The sequence below is a fragment of the Corylus avellana genome, chromosome 2 (assembly GCF_965113065.1).
Source record: "Corylus avellana chromosome 2, dhCorAvel1.hap1.2, whole genome shotgun sequence".
In the NCBI taxonomy this organism is placed as follows: domain Eukaryota; kingdom Viridiplantae; phylum Streptophyta; class Magnoliopsida; order Fagales; family Betulaceae; genus Corylus; species Corylus avellana.
Window position 1 is genome coordinate 39,438,398 of NC_142491.1, and position 20,432 is coordinate 39,458,829.

Below are 20,432 nucleotides of genomic sequence, written 5' to 3' on the forward strand. Positions count from 1 at the left end.
CTTGGAATGTAAGAGAGTTGAACAAGAGGGATAAACGATTGAGGGTGAGTAATTGGCTTAGAGATTGGAAGGCAGATATTGTATGATTTCAAGAAACCAAACTCCAGGGTATGTCTCGCAACATTGTGCGCAGTTTATGGGGTCGGAGTCATGTGGACTGGTGTTGTTTGGATTCTAATGGGGCCTCGGGGGGTATCCTGATCATGTGGGATAATAGGGTGGTGGAAAAGGTAGAAGAATGTGTAGGGGCTTACACTTTGGCTGTGACTTTTAGGAATATGGTGGATCACTCGGTTTGGGCTTTTGCAGGTGTGTATGGTCCGAACTCTGATAGGGATAGAAGGCTTCTTTGGGATGAGTTGGCGGGTGTCCTAAGTTTGTGGAACTTGCGGTGGTGCTTAGGGGGAGATTTCATTGTAACTCAATTCCCTAGTGAAAGATCAGGTACAGCTCGCCTAGATTATGCTATGATGGAGTTCTCAGATTTTATTTCTAAACAAGGGCTGATGAATCTTCCTCTTGTAGGGGGCTCCTTCACTTGGTCGATTTCTCATGATCCTCCCATGTGGTCAAGGATAGATCACTTTCTTGTGTCTCCAAAGTTGGAAGCCCGGTTTCCGGGGGTTATGCAGAAGCGGCTGCCGCGCCTTTGTTCGGATCACTTCCCAATTCTTCTTGATATGGGGGATGTGTCTAGGGGGAGAAGGCCGTTCCAGTTTGAGAATATGTGGCTTAAAGAGGAGGGGTCTGTGGCTCTTGTGAAACAATGGTGGGAGTCCTGTGTTTTCCAAGGTACACCTAGCTTTGTTTTTGCTTGCAAGCTCAAGGCTTTAAAGCTGGATTTGAAGAGGTGGAATGAGGAGGTGTTTGGCAATATAGGAAGGAATAAGAGAATTCTCCTTGAAGATCTTCGGGGGTTTGGTCTGCATGAAGAAATTGGGGCCTTGGAATTTGGATGGCGAGGAGTTAGTGAGGAAGGTGGAGGTGGTTCGAGATTTAGAGAAGTATACTCTTGCGGAAGAAGTGAGTTGGAGGTAGAAATCAAGGGTGTTGTCGTTGAAGGAAGGTGATAAGTGCACTAAATTATTTCACTCCATAGCCAACTCTAATAGAAGGCATAATGCTATTGATACACTTATGATTGGAGACAACCCTTCTTCTAATCAGACAGAGATCAGTGAGCACATTGTAGAGTTCTATCAAAAGCCCTTTTCTAAGCAATGTAGGTGGAGGCCGAGGGTGGATGATATATCCTTGGACTCCATTTCAGAGGTTGAAGCTGGATGGTTGGAGAGAGACTTTGAAGAGGAAGAGGTTAGGATGGTAGTGTCAAAGATGAACGGCGACAAGGCGTCAGGTCCCGATGGGTTTTCTATGGCCTTCTTCCAAGTTTGTTGGGATGTTCTAGGGGTGGACATTATGAAGGTGTTTGGGGATATTCATGCAGGAGGGATGTTCGAAAAGAGCCTCAATGCTTCTTTCATTTCGCTTATTCCGAAGATTCCAAGTGCTATTGACCTCAAAGATTTCCACCCGAATAGCCTGGTGGGAGGTATCTACAAAATCATAGAGAAGGTATTAGCAAATAGATTGAAGATAGTGTTGGATAAAATTATCTCCAAATCGCAGAGTGCCTTCATTAAGGGTAGGCAAATTCTAGATCCTATTTTGATTTCTAATGAATGCTTTGATGGTAGGTTGAGGTCAGGGGAGCCAGGGGTGATCTATAAGATGGATCTAGAAAAAGCTTATGACCATGTGAATTGGGATTTTTTGTTATATTTGCTTAGGAGGTGTGGTTTTGGGGGGGAAATGGTGCTCTTGGATAAAACATTGCATTTCTTCGGTGCAATTTTCGAGTCTGGTTAATGGTTCCCCTAATGGTTTTTTTAGTAGCTCCAAGGGATTGAGACAAGGGGACCCCCTTTCTCCTTTGTTGTTTGTCTTTGTGATGGAGGTTCTGAGCAAGATGATCTCAGTGGCGATGCACGGGGGACTGCTAGAAGGATTAAAAGTTGGTAATGCTTCTTTCTCACATCTTCTGTTTGTCGATGACACCTTGATCTTTTGCAATGCTATGCCCAGCTAGTTGCGTTATTTGCGGAATGTGTTTTTGCTGTTCGAAGCTGCTTCTGGGCTAAAGGTAAACCTGGCTAAGTCGGTTTTAATTCCAGTGGGGAATGTAGAGCAAGTGCGTATGTTAGCCGGTATTTTAGGATGTGGGGTTGCATCTTTGCCAGTGAAGTATCTCGGTCTTCCGTTGGGAGCCTCTTATAAGGCCAAGCATATTTGGGATAGTGTTATTGAGAAGCTAGAATACAGGTAGGTTACCTGGAAAAGGAAGTATTTATCAAAGGGTGGTAGGGTCACCCTTATCAAGAGCACCCTAGCTTATTTGCCCACTCATTATTTGTCTCTCTTTCCTATCCCAATGAGTGTTGCTAAGCACATCCAGAAGCTACAACGCAAATTTCTATGGGGTGGTATAGGCGAAGAGTTCAAGTTTCACTTGGTAAATTGGGCAAAGGTTTGCACTCCAATCAAGGAGGGAGGGTTGGGTATCAAAAATTTAATAGTGTTCAATTGCGCACTTTTAGGGAAATGGTTGTGGCGCTATGGGATTGAGAGAGATGCTTGGTGGAGAGTGGCGGTAGATTCGAAGTATGGGAGCTTATGGGGTGGGTGGTGCTCTCTTGAAAAGGGTGGGAGACTCTCAAAAGCTTTACTAGACATGTGGTGGGGGATGGAACGAGGATTAGCTTTTGGCATGACTTGTGGTGTGGAGATTCGGTTCTCAAGGTAGCCTTTCCAGTTTTATATGGAATTGCTTGTGAGAAGAATGCTTCAGTTGCGGCTAATATGGAGATGTTGGGAGGTTCAAATTAGTGGAATGTGAGTTTTACTAGAGAGGCACAAGATTGGGAGTTGGAAGCCTTTGCGTTCTTTCTACAAGTGTTGCATTAAGTCAAAGTGAGACAAGGGTGTGTGTGAAGATAGATTGTGGTGGATTTCTTCCAAAAGAGGTCTATTCAAGGTTAAGGCCCTCTTTTATTCTTTGGCTTGCAATGAGGGTAGGAGATTCCCTTGGAAGAATGTGTGGCGGACGCAAGCTCATCCGAGAGCGGCTTTTTTCGTTTGGTCTAGGCAAAATTCTGACCTTGGATAATCTCAGGAAACGTCACATCATTGTGATAAACAGGTGTTGTATGTGCAAGAAGAGTGAGGAGACGGTAGATCATCTCCTTCTTCATTGTGAGGTTGCTTCTGCTCTGTGGTATGCCATCTTTAGTCGCTTTGGGATGGCCTGGGTGATGCCTAGACAGGTCTTTGATTTGCTAGCCTGTTGGTAGTCTTTTGGGAGGCGGAGGAGTGTTGTGGTATGGAAGATGGTGCCTACATGTATTTTTTGGTGTTTATGGCAAGAAATGAACAATAGGTGCTTTGAGGACTTGGAGAGGTATTTGGATGACATTTTATCCTCTGTTTTCACACTTTGTATCTTTGGACTGTGGCACATCTATCCCCGTTGTCGATTAGCTATGATGATTTCCTTGCTCGCTTTTCTTTTTCTAGCTAAGTGATCCTTTTGTATACTCCATGTGTACCTTGGGGCGTCTTACGCTTTTAATAAGACTAGTTATTACTTATCAAAAAAAAAAAAAAAAAAAAGTATTTCCAATCTATGAACAAACTGAATAATTCCAATGCAAATTTAAGAAGCCTCCCAACTACATAATTAAATAAATAACTATAGGAAATTGACCTAGCTTCAAGTCTAGATCAATTTGGAAGCTCTTCAGAACATATATCATAGTAATTATGAGTCCTATTCTTTCCAATATAAGGTAGAAACCATTTCATAAATATTTTAAAAAACATTGAAACTGCAGCCTGTCAGGCATACAGATGTTTTGTATTCTTATTTGCCAAAAAAGAAGGTTTTGTACTCTGATAATCAACAGTATGTACTGAACCAGCAGCTGGTTGGTCAAGTGTTGCTTTTAATTAGTTGGTCTAGTGGCTAGGTCATATTAGATTGACAGAAACTCAAGGTGTTCTTCACTCATTATTCTCTTTGTAATCAGCTCATTCATGCTCTATCATCCTTGGCTCTTCTGGATTTTTTAGACACTCAAAACTTTAAGGTTTGAGAGCTGTGGGTGGGGCAGTTATTGTATACAACCTTTCTCCTACCTTTTCTTTTACAATTCTCTTCTTATCCCAAAAAAAAAGGAACGACTCTTGAGTGGTCCGAGTATCAACTTACATGGCTGGTTTACATGACCACCTATTTGCTTGTTTTCCAAGCATTAGTAGCCTATACTAGAAACAATTTTTTAAGAAATGATGAAAAGTACTTTTAGTTCCATGTGGTGCAATCCTATGGCGTGATGTTGTGCTGTCTATGTTATTGTTTGAATCTCCTGTAGGTGCATGAGTTGTATTTCTTAGTACTCTAGGCCCCCCAAAAACAACCAACAGACTCCCACCTTTAAAATACATATATTCTCGGTGGATTGGTGTTGATTCGTATCAGTTCATCATCAATTTGGTATCCAAAAAGCAATGGTCACTTTGGAGATATGAATGATTTATCATCATCATCACCAACGCACCCAAGAAAGGAGCAAAAAGGATTTACAAGTTCAAACTTTTATCCCACACTAAATATGGATTCAAAAAATTAGGGATTATAGTACTACAATTTTAAAAACTCCAGTAGATATTGTCATAATACGCATATTACTATGGTGATGTTAATACATTAAACATCACCCTCAGTTAATACATTAAATACGTAGTACTAAAATCTCTACTGTCTATCCACTGTTTTCAGAGTGACTCAAGGCTGTATGGATATCCAGAAAACTTATAAACGTCCATGACTTATTATGAGCTTTGTTATATGATTATCCGGATTGGAACTGGTGAATCCATCATGGATTTGAGATATCTGTATGATTAGATGATTGCCAATTTCATTCATCTATGGGTTTTCCTGCTCTTCTGAAAATTGAAATTATTTAAAGAATGCTATGAACATCACCTGTGTTCTATGTACAACATTTATTCAATAAAATTACTATTACTAATCAAATTAAAAGTAGATGAGTCGATTTCTTGCCCACAAGAAAGTAATTTAGCCAATGGGAGAATTTCTTTCATAATGGAGCAAGGTACAAGAAAGCACGTTTTTACTTAGAAGAGGAACTACAAGGGGAAAGAATCCCTCATCCTCTTAACCATGTAAATATCACTATCTCTTCCACCTCATACAGAAGTAAACTGCAAGTGCAAATGTGGATGTAAAGTTGAAAAAGAAACATGTATGAAAGAGAGATACAGACCTCCACAACCAGTTTAAGCCCATCTAGACACCGTCCTGTCCTTACGTCAACTGTTGCGGGATAAGTTGAATCATCTGCACCATGAGATATTGTGAGAAGAAGCTGACAAGCATGACAAGGCTCCCCAAGATATATAAAAAGCTCAACCACATCTGCAGCCTGTGGGCAAACCTGTGAGACAGACAATGCATATATTTCCATAAGAAAATAAAATGATGGATTACCTTTTATTTGAAATAATATACAAAGAATTCCTTTTTTTTGTTCATTCTTAAGTTGCAAGAAATTATTCCTCAGTAATGAAAAGAAATATATTTTGCATACCCATACTATGTCTTTTCTTTTGAAACTCAGAAGGCTGGCCCCACTATCAGAAGTTGAAAGCATGTTGGCAACTGGCTTAAGAAAGAAACCAGATGGTCGTGAGAGTACCTGCAATGATTGTCATGTTATACAATTCCAAGTTTACACAGCTAAATAGCTAGATTATTTTCAAACTATTCTAGAAAAGATCAATATCGTCTCGGAGAAAAAAAAAATCACAAGCAACAAATATGCATATGTAATACCTCCCAAAGAAAAGATCTATTCTAGAAAAGATCAATTCCCATGAGCTCTTTATATAAAATATTCCGTTGGGAGTGTACTCTCTTCATTCTATTCATCAGCTTTATATATAGTTACAAGCAAGAAAACGGTTGTGCTAACATGCAACAATGGTCTACGATCCGAAGGCGCGCCCACCAGCAACTTCTAGGAAGTTGGAAGCTTGGCATAGTGTGTTTGCAAAGAAACTAAAATGGAGCAAATTTCAGTTGGTAGTCTGGGGTTTGTGGGGTGGTCCTTTCACGGGGTGGCCTGTTCTGCCAGCCATAGAAGCTTCGGGGGTATCTACTAAGGTGTGATAAACCTGCAGCAGAATGCATTGAAGAGGTGGTGAGCACTTTCTCTATCTCTTGTAAATTCAAATATGTTTTGGACCAGTTTGATTGGGCTTTTGTGTGATAAACGTGCAGTAGAATGCATTGAAGAGGTGGTGACTCTGGTGAGCACTTTCTCGCTCTCTTGTAAATTCAAATCTGTTTTGGACCGGTTTGATTGGGCTTTTTCGGGAGTTTATGGTCCCAATACAGATTCCCAAAGGCATTATTTATGGGAGGAGGTATTAGGGGTTTTCAGTTGGTGGTAAGTTCCTTGGTGCATCGGGGAAGACTTTAATTTTACTCACTTCCAAAATGAAAGATTTTGGGGCATCTCAATTAACCTTTGCTATGAAGGAATTTTCAGATTTCATTTCAGAACAAGGCTTGATAGATATTCTGTTGGTGGGAGGTCCTTTCACTTGGTCTAACAGCCAAGACCCACCTGGATTTTCTTAGACCAGAAACCGCTTCAAATCATAAAAACAAACTACACAAATTGTGAAAGTGATCTGGATTTACCTCACAAAAAATCAAGGTGTCATCCACAAACAAAATATGAGAAATGTTGATAGCACCACCACTCCTTGACCCCAACCATGAATCCCAATAAAAGAGCCCCATCCACTAAAGCTAAAATCATTTTACTTAACGCTTCCATAACAATGACAACAACAAAAAAAAGAAAAAAGGGAGACAATGGATCTTCCTGTCTCAGGCCATAGGCACTACTAAAGAAACCTGACGAGGTCCCATTCACCAAGACTAAGAAGTGTACAAATGAAATATAGTATGCCACCCATTTACACCATATTTCCCCAAAACCGCATCTCTTCAAAATATACAAAAGGAAATCCCAATTGACATGGTACACCTAGAAAACCTCATATCTAAGTCTACTATCAGTACACTCATTGGCAATGAGAACTGAGTCAAGGATCTGCCTACCCTTGAAGAAAGCGTTCTGAGGCTTAGAAATGATTTTCTCCACTACCATTTTCAATCTATTAGATAGAACTATGGCCACAATCGTATACACTCCACCCACTAAGCTAATAGGTCAAAACTCCTTGATGCTTTAGGCAACTCCCAACAAGCTTGGAAAAACCCATAGTATAAGCATCAGGACCCAAGGCCTTGTCACCATTAAGGGCTTTCACCACCTCAAGAACCTCATCATCAACCTCATCATCTAATCATTTCTCTCCATCCAAAGGCATCACATAAGCAAAACGAAACCATCTTCCATATAATATTGTTTCGACTTCCACCAAAAGAACCCTTTTCATGAAGCAAAAAGATCTACTACTCAACAAGGCATAAGCCACAGCAACCCTACAAGGCTGAAGATGGTATTCCACAGACATTAGTCATCTCACAATGTAGTAAAAGGTGATCCACGAACTCCCCACTCTTCTAACACAAATAGCACCAACAACCATGATGACATGCAGCTTTCTAAGATTATCCAGCGGGGTTGTTTTGGGACCGAAAATGATTTCTCATTTCCTCCTGAGGTGCAGTAGGGGGTTTGGGTTTTTAGGGCAGGTGTTAGGCTATTGTGGGCTTTAGTTTTGGGTCTTTTTTAGGTTTTTCTGTTTGGCTGCGGTTTCTTGTTGGGTCTTTTGGGTTGGGTCATCTTGGGTTGTGTTTTTGGGCTTTATGTTGGGCTACCTATGTATACTTTTTTTTTTTGGATAGGTAAAATCAATGTATTAAAAAGCGCAAGGGGCACAACCCATGTACACATGAAGTATACAAAAGATCCCAGATCCCACAAATGCAAGCTTTAAACTGAAAATGGCGCACAGAAATCTAGAAATTCCGCGAGCGTTGAAGCTTACGAAGAATACCACAATACTCTCCATGAGAAAAGTGTTTAATCACCCTTTTCTTCAAAGCGCTTTACACTTTTTTTGATATATACAACATTACTTATCAAAAAAAAAGTCTTCCCTAAGGCAACCAACCAAGAAAAGCAAACCACTCTCAGTGGAGCCTTATACTACCAAATACTCCTCCAATGAGGAACAAGGACATTGTCGTATGATTTAACATCAAACCAAATGGTACCCAACAAAGTTTGTCTTCGCCACCCTGTTTCCATTTGAAGGAGTATAAAATATTGAAGAACGAGGTAAAGAGATCCACCTCACAATCTTGAGCCACTCCGAGAAAGCTAGCATTCCACTGATGAAAGTCGCTAGAAAACTCCAAAAGTTCTAACATTGAGGCATCCTTACAATGGACCAAATTGAACGAGTCCGAAAAAGCTACCTTGAGGGCCTAATCACCACACCACAAGTCATACCAAAATCTAATCCTGGAGTCATCACAGACCTCAAATCTAGAGTGACTGGAAAACTCCCCCAACCCCTTCCTAATATTCTTCCAAAGCCCCACCCATACGCCTCATGAACATCATTAGAACACCAACCACCTCACACACTGCCATATTTACAATCCACAACCACCTTCCATAAGGCCTCTATTTCATGAACATAACGCCAAAGCCACTTCTCCAACAATGCTCAGTTGAATGAAAGTAAATTACAGTCCCCAACCTTGCTTCAAAAATTGAAAAACACACCTTAGACTAGCTAACCAAATGAAAGTTGAACTCATCACCAATACCACCCCAAAAACATTTTGGTGAAACTTCTCTATGCTGTTGGCAACACCAATCGAGAGGGAGAAAAGAGACATGAAGTAGGCAGATTAGATAAAGTACTTTAGATCAAAGTCACCCTCCCACCCTTTGACAAATACATCAGCTTCCATCCAACCAAATGACACTATCTTCTCAATAATGCTATCCCAAATAGATTTTGCCTTTAAGCGAAGCTTCTAGCGGAAGGCCTACATATTTCAAAGGTAGAGAAAAGGCCCTATAACCCAAAATGTTAGCCAAACCTTCCACATTGTTGACCTTGCCAATGGGGACCAACTCTAATTTAGCTAGATTAATTCTCAAACTTGAAACCATTTCAAAGCATAGGAACAAACAATGCAAATTGCAAAGATGATCTAGATTTGCCACACAAAACATCGAAGTATCGTTCGCAAACAAAAGGTAGGAAAATATTGAAGGCGCCAACATTCTTGGATCCCACTGAAAAGCTTGAAAATAGACTCCTGCTCGCCATAGCAGAAATCATTCTAATCAACGCCTCCATAACATTAAGGAACAATAAGGGAGAGAAAGGGTCTCCCTGTCTCAAACCATGGGACCTACTAAAAAAGCCCATCGGAGTGTCATTCACCAAAACATAAAAAACAGTAGTGTATTCATTGCAGAAAAAGATAAAGCAACAATAAATTCAGAATCCATACAATTTTAGCTTAGTTACAAGTGAAAGAAAAAAAAAATTAAAAGATTAAAAATAAATAAATAAAAGACCAAAGGATAAGGAACAACAGTCCATCGAATTAGAAATGTAAAATACGGAAAAAAAATATTGTAGAGGTCCATTGAGTTTAATCTTTTATCAAATCAGTTCCTAAGGTTTAAAATTGACCAAATCACTCCCTCTATACATCTCTTGTTAGGATTTTTAACAGAAATTGTAACATGTAGGTATAAGAAAACAAAAAAAAAAATTGAAAAAATGAAAGGAGACCCATCCACACCCTCACTGGAAAAGGGGGAGTGGGTAGGTCACAATCCACACCCTCCATGGATGGGTGGGTTGCCCTACCCATCAACAGAGGAGGGGGTTGGGGTCACCCAACCGCCTACTCCATCCATTGTGGAGGGCCTAACTTGCAACCCACCCACACACCGCCACCACCCACCTCCCTCCCTCCCCGTTCTCTTTTTCTTTTTCTTTTTCTTTTTCTTTTTCTTTCTCTTTCTCTTTTTCTTTTTCTTTCTCTTTCTCTTTTTCTTTTTCTTTCTCTTTTTTTTGCCATGTGTCAAGTTGAGATAGCACTTTTGTGCACATGAAGCTATTTTATTGGATCTAACGTGATCCTATGCTTACGTGTCACAATTTTCATTAAAAACCCTAAAGGTACACCATATCTTAAGGAGTGATTTGATCAATTTTATACCTTAGGGAGGTAATAAAAGATTAATCCTTAGAGACCTCTACAGCATTTTCCCGTAAAACAACTAATGATCCACAAGCTAAGTGTTCCAACATGGTTTGAGAAAGATACCAACAATATGAAATATATAAATTAATATAATGAATCAACATTTGCATACTATTTAATCATAAAGTTTAACGTACTTAAAAACTCAAGAGAGCCAAAAAGACAATATAGAAAGAGAAAAGTTCATAAAATGCTTTACAAAATCAATAAAGAATAACCAGTTATTATTCAAGCAAAACTATGGCATTTATGAAATGAACTAACAAAGCACATAGAAGAAACACAATGAATAAAAGAATAAAATACAATTAGAGATCATTTGGAAAGATTCTAGAATAACATACGTTTAGAGGTTGAATAGGAATTGATGGAAGATGCTTGAAAAGCCTCATTCCAAGAAACATCTCCAACTGCTTTTGACGAGAGCTATCTACAATTGCATTTTTATATCTTCTCTGCAAAGTAATTTTCACATTCTGTGCTGCAGAAAACTGTTTAAACTTTCCAGCATCTTCATTAAATATGCTAAGGATTTGACTATGCATAGCTTTAGAACCAGTATAAAGTGTTGCATGAATATCACCAGCAAGCAGAAAAAGATCGGCTAGCTGAGATACTGGTGAAAGTATTGTCGATCGCTTGAACTCCTCAAATGTCATATCAAATCTCTTCCAGGGTTTATCTGGGCAGGGATGCGTCCATGTTGTGGTCTTAGTATTGTGATCAATATAATATGTTTTCCCTGTCACTGCATCAGATCGTTTCTCCCAACCTGGAGGCAATGGAGCAATATATCCACCATAATTATTCATTGGCTGATAACCTAAAGCCAGATCACTATCAAGTGATATCCCCAGCCGCCTACATTGCTCCACAAAAACTTGGAGGGAGCCAAAATAACTAGCTGCATTGGTTCTATCCAAAGAATCTGCACAGTTGAAACGTATCACTCCATTTTGATGTGATCTTAAGCAGAAGGCACCATCATAGTCATCATTATATATGATTTCACCTCTACAATCCTTCATCCGTTGTCGTGAAGGCAAATAATCCCCTTCAGAAATGCCTATAGATACAGTGGGTACTTTTAGAAGTTTCCACAATCCTTCAATTGTTTGCTGTTCACCTTTTAACTTTATACTGGCATGCCAATCATAATTTATTAAATGCATTCGAGTATAAGGAAGTTTTCCAATTGATTTGATATACTTTAAAGATTCCTCAAAATGCTGAACTAAAATGGACTCTGACTTTCCTTCTCCATTCCTAAGTAAGTTGATGCATACAATTGGAACCAGAGCTTTTCTATTCTGACTGCCCCCAACACCTACATCTAAATTTCGAGCATCATACCTTTTACTCAACCTCTGATAATACTGTGAGCTTCCTTTATAAGGATCACGCCCTGAAACATATATTTCTGCTTCTGCAGCAGTGATCTTTAATTCTGCTCCCCACCAGATTGGAATTGTGCCACGTCGCCAAACATATGTATTAAAAGGAACACTCTGACCAGCTCTTTTGGGGACCCATACAAGTTGCTCGCACTCAACTTCATTTCCTGTAAAATACATATTCTTCTTAAGTTCAAAGAAGTTTATGGGGACACAACATAAAGCTGAGAGAAGAGCAGGCAATAAAATGTAATGGTAGTTGCGAAACTTATAAAAAAGGAATGAGATACACGTATAAGCTCATAGTTACTTATCCAAGCAATACGAAATGGTGAAAATGCCTAAACAGTATGAATAAATTAGGAAAAGATAAGCGACACCACTCAACTACAGAGGAAAGTCACAAGAACCTAAGCTTGTAAAAATTTATGAATGTCTACAAGAAAGAGAATCTAACAAATAAAAAGAAGTGGAAAAACAGCAAAAGATCAAGTGAAATAAATAAACAACAAAAAGACAACTGCTTTAATTTCATGTGCAGGTGCCTCTTTCCCATAAAAGCACAACTACCTCTCTTGGTCCAAACAGTCCCCAATGAACAAAAGAACAAAAAGAAGCAGTTTTCGACACCAAACATCTCCTCTTATCTCCAACTCCCCCTTCTCAACCAAAATAAATATCAAAGGCATATCTTTGCATAATCCAAAGGAGGCAAACCCCAAATTATAAATTATAAAAATAAAATTATAAATTAAATAAATAAATAAATAATAAATAAAAATAAATAAAAAGGAGATCCTGTTCCCTCAAAACCCAAAAAATGGAATAAAAGATGACCCATGGAGCCCCCATCCTTTGCACAGATAGCAAGGATTTGGAATGAAATTACCTCTAAAAACTAAATCATCAACAATGAATAGATAATGTAATCACATTGACTCATCTCTTTGTCTAATGTCCTTCAGTGCTGGTATATCTCTTCATCCCAACATGGGAAATTCTCGATACTTTTAATTAGTCAATGAATTCCGAACTAGAGACAATATAGTAACTATTACTGATAGAACTCTGAAATATACTTCACCAACACCATAAGATATGGTACACCCATGTGTTTCAAATGGAAAGGGAAGAATCGATAAGAAATAAAGAGGTTGTCAAAGGACATACTAGTCTAATTATTGGTTTCCCATAAGTTTGTCATATCTATTTTCTAGTGAGGATGATTCACCTGGGTCCTAGAAAATTCTTTTCTGCAGGAATCAATTCATAGAGCTATTGAGCTCAACACTTCCCAACCCAATTGTACATCACAAACTTACAAATAGGCATAAAACCATTCCCTGAAGTAATGTTGGCTAAGTAGAGCTGTAAAAGTGAACTTGTGACAACAATCGAATATTTCATTGACACAGTCAAGGGGAACAGAAATACTTTTATCACATAGTCCAGTGTAAAATTTATTGGTACTCGCCCAACAATGGCATGATAGCCCAGTAAATTTGAAATACGAATATTTATGCATCTATCAATTAAGAGTGAAAACCAGTTTAGTGAAACCAAAAAAACAGTTAGAAGCAAAGAGAATTGCACAATTGACCAAATATCCCACAATGATCCATTCAGCATGGCATAGAAGAACCTAGCATTTCTTCTTTTGTGTAGATACTAGGATGTAATAAAAATGCCAAAAAGGGCCAGTAGCCAAGGGCACAGAAAGTATACAAAGGGGAAATAACCCAGAGGGAAACAAAAGACCGTCACAAAAACCAGCAAGAAAAATGCCATTTGATTTCAAGAGTTGTTAATAGGTTACATACCTGTGCTAAAACATGAATTTAACCCCCTAGCCAGGTACCGAGTGCCAGGATGCAGTCTGCTACGCCGAGCTATGAGAGCAACATACCCTTCTAGCTGACCTAAGCTTCCAAAACTACGATATTCTGCAAACCCCTACACATTAATATCATATCTTAAACACACATAAGATAACCATTTGAATACTACCAGGTTGTAAGGCAGGTAAATCACTAATATGTTACATCAAACACAAACATATCAGGGAAGCTCCTTTAATACATTCAAACCCCCAAGTAGGAATATACTAATATAGACTAAGATTGACTAGAATTGCATGAAAGAGAGACATATAAATAAGGTGCATGTGCTACCCACTAGACCAATCAATTAAGGATTGTCTAACCCTCAATGGCATGTAACTAAAATTCTGTTTATCCATCAGTCGAATGAAATTAGTTTTCTTAACTTCTTCATAATTGATACGTGGTAACTTAAGGAAAATACTTTTATCTTGCAAAGTTCACCGCCTGATATGGAGAGTACCTCACAGCTTGTCACCTTATACATTCTTTCTATGTATATGTATACTCATCTACATGCACCAAAACAAACTATTATGGGCATATGACGCACTAGCTAGGATATTTTAAATGACACGTAGAAGAGGTCGACTTGAAAACCAGTCATGTTGAAAGAAAGGAAAACAATGACCATCAGAGGAGCATCAATATGAAGATTTCAAGTATGAAGCAAAACCTGCAGCAGAGTGACACAATGCTGTGGCAGCCCAATGTCTTTGAAAGGCATTGAAAACCATCCATTCCAAACAAATTCATCATCAGGCTTTTGCAAGGGCATACGGCTTGGGAAAGGCCGAGTGATGTCTCTTGTCTCACAAAAGTAGTGCTTTCCATCGACCTCAAGCTCAGTCAATTCTTGAACATTCTTGAGTTCTCCTTTACCTTGGGGTTGGGGATTTTGAAGAGATATTTTGATCCACTGGCACTCAGTCACAGTATATACACACCCTCCACCAGGCAGATTCGGAATGCTAGAGGTTAACTTTGTTGCAACAAGAAGCAAACCAAAGTTTCCCAGGGCAGCATAACCCAATATCGCCCTGGCATATATTATACTCTTACATAGCCATTGTGATCCATTTGTAATATAATCTAAAGCCGCATTTTCCGATTTAAAAACATCAACACCCAACTTTCCATTGTAACACAGCGCACCAGTTGTTGGATCAATATATATCACTTGAGTGTCAGTCCAGGAAGACAAGCTGGCAATGATATATGCTTCACCAGTATCCAGTGTAAGAACAATGACAGATGTATCCTTAAAACCCTTGACTGCAACAAAATACAAGGAAAAACGAAAAACATGCCATAATCAGAACAATTTGTTTGGAAGTAACAGATATTAGTCATATTTATGTTTACAACAAACTAAGAAAACAAGAATAGTTGGTGACTGCTATCATCACTCGAATTAGCATTATCAATTACGAATATTGATTCTCTAATCCTTTGCAAAATAGATTACTCGTAAAAGTACATAAATAAGCATTTCCTCCTTACCCTTTTTCGCATGAAATGGCTCCAACATACCATCCTTGTAGAGCCATAAAAAAAAAAAAAAAAAACCGATTCCCTATGCCGTCAACACCACATTTTCACTTAGATCTACCTTGACATTACTTTTGAGGGACACTTTGATCCTCGATGCGTCGATGGGAACAAGAACAAGTCTACTAATCATACAAATATATTAGGTTGGTTTCAATAACAATATTCAAAGCGTCAGAGTATGGTTCATCGGAGCTAGAGCTACTTCAAAGTTGAAAAATGCCAGAATTTATAAATGGCCACGGATACTATCTGATAACCGTAAACAAACAGATCTATGGATCCCAATAACAACATTAAGGCACATAACCAAATATCATATAGGCTACAAGATGATAATTTACAATTTGAATTTCCAGATTCAGCAACAGATCAGACACAAAGTGAGGCTGTGAATTAAAATCCAAAAAATGAGAAAATGCAAGCGGAAAGAAGAGTGAGGCGCATAGAGAAGCTGACCAGGTGATTCCATGACCTGGGAATCGAACCGACTAGTAGTACTAGTCTTGGATAGCACCGCCGAGGCCTACGATCCTTGGACGCGCAGAGAGAGAGAGCGATTGATGAGGGAATTCAATCATCGAGCGGTTTGTATCATCGATGAATGAATGTGTAGAGCCATAGAGAGATAGAGAGAGGTGAACTCAATGCACCGGAGAATTGCGAAACCGGAGGAACGCGAGCGTTGGATGTGCGTGGCTCCTGCCTCCTGGAATGTAAAAGAGAAAGAGAGAGAGAGAGAGAGAAAGAGAAAGAGACGTAATTAATGTTTACTGGTCTAAAATTAGAAAAAAAACAATATTACGTCATAATACGTGTTTACTTAAAATCTAAAATTTTAAAACATAAAGAGATAAATCCAAAATTAATTTTTGTAACTTTGCATTTTTATAAAAGGAAGTGGAATATTCAGTATAGATCTTGCACTTGCTGCTGAATAAAAATAAACTAACGATTGGTCACACCAGCTAGTGGACGCTGCCCCAAACAACCGCCACCCTTCCTTTGTTTTTTTTTTTTTTTTAATTTCAAATAAATTTATAATTTACATTAGATCGTGTTCTTTGCAGGTGTGACATCCTTTTAACTAATAGGTGCACATGTGCAACTCTGACGTGGAATTTGTCAAAACTAGCGGCCACGTGTGCTGCTTACATTAATTGATATCCGAAAAATGCTGCTCAATATTTTTAAATAGATAAATAATAAAAAAAACAATTAACTATTTTTGTATAGTACATTGATGAATTCATTATTAAATTTGTGTATAACTCACGTTAATCTACAAATTTAATAGTAAATTCATTATATTTGTAAAAATAGGTGGTTAAAATAATAATATGTAACATGTCTTTTTCAAGTGTTTATTTTTTAGTATTTTTGTCTACATGACACATTTACATCTTCTTGTTTGTTTATTTGAAAAATAATAATAATAAAAAAAGAAAATGCAGTGAGATTAATTTATGTTAAAAATACAAACCATTTTGTATGCATAAACAAACCACATTTATCGATTTCTATTAAGGGTTAAATACTAAATTAGTCCCTGGGGTTTCACAACTTTATTTTTTCCCCTTTGGGGTTTCATTTTTATCACAGGAGGTCCCTGTGGTTTTGATAAGTAACCAAATTAGTCCATCCGTTAGTTGACCGTTAGTTGACTGTACGGACTGACACGTGGACCAATCAGACGTCGACACGTGGCACATATATTAATTTTTTTTAATTTTTTTTTTAAAAAAAAAAAAAAAAAAAAAAAATCGGAAGAAACTGGGGGTGGCCGAGCCACCCCCTTGGCAATTTGGGGGTGGCTCGGCCACCCCCTTTGGCCATGGGGGTGGCCTGGGCACCCCCATCTGGCCGGATGGGGGTGGCTCGGCCACCCCCTTGGGGCCCAAGGGGGTGGCCGAAACCACCCCCGGTACCCACTGGGGGTGGCCGAAACCACCCCCAACCACCATTGGGGGTGGTTTCGGCCACCCCCAAGGCTCCATGGGGGTGGCCGAGCCACCCCAGTGGGTACCGGGGGTGGTTTCGGCCACCCCCATCCGGCCAGATGGGGGTGGCCTGGCCACCCCCATGGCCAAAGGGGGTGGCCGAGCCACCCCCAAATTGCCAAGGCCACCCCCAAATTGCCAAGGGGGTGGCCGAGCCACCCCCAGTTTCTTCCGATTTTTTTTTTTTTTTAATATTTGTTTTTAATTAAAAAAAAAACTTTTTTTTTTTAATTAAAAATAATTTTTTTAAAAAAATTAATATATGTACCACGTGTCGACGTCTGATTGGTCCACGTGTCAGTTTAACGGTCAACTAACAGATGGACTAATTTGGTCACTTATCAAAACCACAGGGACCTCCTGTGATAAAAATGAAACCCCAGAGGGAAAAAAATAAAGTTGTGAAACCACAGGGACTTTTGGAGTATTTAACCCTTCTATTAAATTCAATTCAGATGCTGTTACGTAAATGATTTTTTGCAAACACAAAAATGTAAATGGGGATAGATGTTAGGTTCTAAGAGAACCACACTTAGGATTCTAAGTGAAACTTAACTTTTTAGATTTTTTGGTTCTCCCCCTCTTCTCCCCACTCCTATCCTTTCCTTACCCTTCTAGGTTTTTTTTCTTTTTCATTTTTTTTTTTTTTTTGGCTATATTTAGGTGTTCTTTGACCAAACTAACAACTTTAGCCTCTTCCAATGTGCTATCTCACTCATCTCTACCTTGAGATCAGTGGGGTTTTAGATTTAGGTCTTCAAACTTAAATTTACTCTCCTCAACCGGTTTTCGCTCCACCACGCGCCAACGCTAGTCATTGCTGCTGCTTATCGCGTCCTTAGCTTGAGATCGGTAGGGTTTTAGTGTGTATCATCTCCTTCACCCCGTCATTGCTGCTTGCTGGTTGTTTATTTATGTTTTTGTTTTTGAATAAGAGTTTTCTTCCTTCTAGATCTACCCTCATGTCGGGGTGAGGAAGATTAGATCGGTGTGAATGATTTTCTCTCACGGCCGAAAAATAAAATGTTGGAAAATATAGCTACCTATGTCTTAGATTTAGTCTGCCCAATAGCAGATCTGTGCATTAACCGCAATTATATATAGGTTAGCGAAAAAGTTGAGATCACAGGTAGTACGTAATTATAAGATTTGTATTGTATCTATTACGTTGTAACCTCATAACTTTTGGTTATGATTTTTCAAAGCTTTTATGCTATAAGATGTAAGAACTTTATGCTCTGTATCTTATTATCAATGAAATTACAAAGATTCCCGTTTTAAAAAATAAAAAATAAAACAATTTTTCAAATTCAATGTTTGGGATTAATTATGCTTAATTTATTAATGAGCTTGAAATCTTTAAATATACAATTACAATGCGCACAGTAAAAATAAAAGACTAAGTACCCGTTTGGGAGTGTAATTTCAATAAGTGTGATTTTAAAAATTGCATTTTAAAAAAATGTATTTTTGAAATCGCTTCTTTTTAAAATCGTACAAACGTTTAGTAAAACATGTTAAGAAGTATTTTTTTATCAATTGAGTGTTTGGATAACATTAGCACATAATTGCGGTTTCATGGCCAAATAGATAAATATTGCCCCAAATATTTTTTTTTTAAGCGAAATCGTGATTTTAGTTTAAATTCACACTTTTTTAAATAAACACCTTCTAGTCAACTTATAGAAATCGCAATTTTTCACGATTTTAAAATTTCCGTTTTTAAAATCGCAATCCCAAACATTTAAAAATTGTGATTTGGTTTAAAAATGCAGATTATTATTTTTTTAAATGTACTCCCAAATGAACCGTAAGTAGAATAAACTACTATAATAATAATACTTATTTTTAATATTTAAATTTCAATCCATACTTCTAATGCTATCTATAAAGATAACATATTATTCTAAGATATTTTAATCCTAAAATACCTTTATTATTAGATTCCTATCAGATGGATTGATCCTATAAATATGCAAATTATAGAAACTAGTTTTATATTTTTTCCAAAAAAAAAAAAAAAAAATTACATTCTAAGTTCTAGCTTTTATTTTCTAAACAAATATTCAGCTCCAAAAATAAGTCCTTCACATCAAAAACCACAAACGTACATGATGTCATAATAATTGGTTTTCTCCTTGACCATAACGTTCCTATTACTTTCCAAGACTTGTGGCGTTGGAATTTTCAGTACTTTGGATAGATCATCGAGGATGAGGAAAAAGAAAGTTAGAATAATCGACGACGTACACCTTCAAGAAAAGAGGGAAAACAAACAAAACACAGAGGATAAGAAATGTCGACGGTTCAAGAATCGGACTTGTTGAGAAGAGTCCTCAATTATGTCGTCTCCAAAGATGTGGCGTGATTTTAAAAATATTAGAGAAAAATTTACATACGCCTAGACCTATCATCTGATTAACAATGTTTTTAAATTATAATAATGGTCTCTAAACTATCAAAATATTATCAATGTTTCTCTCAACAACCAAATTATCTTAGTAAAATAAAAATAAAAAATACTAAAACTTCTAGAAAAAACCTAAGATAATTTTATAAGAGTATTTTTATATTTTTGTTGGCCTCGGAGGATATTGACAATGTTTTTGTAGTTTAAAGAGACATTGTTACAATTGACAATTTGAGAGAACATTGTCACAATTAAAAGTAAGAGATATTGTCAATTGAGTGGTAGTTTAAAAGCACGTAGACTTTAGCCAAATTATTAATAAATTAAATTTAATACTATTTTAAAAATTCCGTCACATTTAAAATAATTTTAAAATGACTTGTTTTCCTTATAAAATTACTGAACCATAATATTTGGTCACAAGTCCTAAACGTTACATATATTTTACTTCAAATAAATAATTAAACCAAATGTTATAATTTCAAAATGCTGGGCCAACTTTTTTAATATAAAAAATTAAATTTTAATTATTTAATTAGAGTAGTTTTTGTAAATTTGTTTTTTCTGGAATAAAAATGGCATTTAACCCATTTAGAGTCGGATTTAACGCCAAACCCAATTGGTAGGGTGTTATTGAACAAAACAATAACACAAGTCATGGCCCAAAATAACAGACCAGGGGCACAAGAGAAAATAATTGAACAACTTCAGTGTTATTATATAATATATATGTACTTATATGTAAAACAGAATAATTATTGGGAATGAATTGTAAATTGTAATACGAAAGGCCACATCTGGGAGCCCCAAAAAGATAATCAAATACAAAAT

General features: G+C 37.6%; 1 protein-coding gene across 4 annotated transcripts in view; it reads right to left on the minus strand.

The window, feature by feature from the left end:
* The window catches only part of SAC9 (sacI homology domain-containing protein / WW domain-containing protein), a 36,245-nt gene extending 20,337 nt beyond the window's left edge, over positions 1 to 15,908 (minus strand). For 2 of the 4 annotated variants that reach the window (XM_059579197.2, XM_059579195.2), the window contains exons 1-6: positions 15,651 to 15,908; positions 14,317 to 14,915; positions 13,581 to 13,713; positions 10,711 to 11,927; positions 5,673 to 5,780; positions 5,349 to 5,519 (exon numbers count right to left, since the gene is read on the minus strand). In XM_059579197.2, coding sequence (XP_059435180.2) covers positions 5,349 to 5,519; positions 5,673 to 5,780; positions 10,711 to 11,927; positions 13,581 to 13,713; positions 14,317 to 14,915; positions 15,651 to 15,663 — 2,241 coding nt within the window. In that variant the 5' untranslated portion in view covers positions 15,664 to 15,908. Of the gene's footprint in view, positions 1 to 5,348; positions 5,520 to 5,672; positions 5,781 to 10,710; positions 11,928 to 13,580; positions 13,714 to 14,316; positions 14,916 to 15,650 lie in introns of those variants that run through there. The other 2 variants (XM_059579199.2, XM_059579196.2) reach the window with 2 other exon arrangements.
* Between the last annotated feature and the right edge of the window lie 4,524 nt (positions 15,909 to 20,432).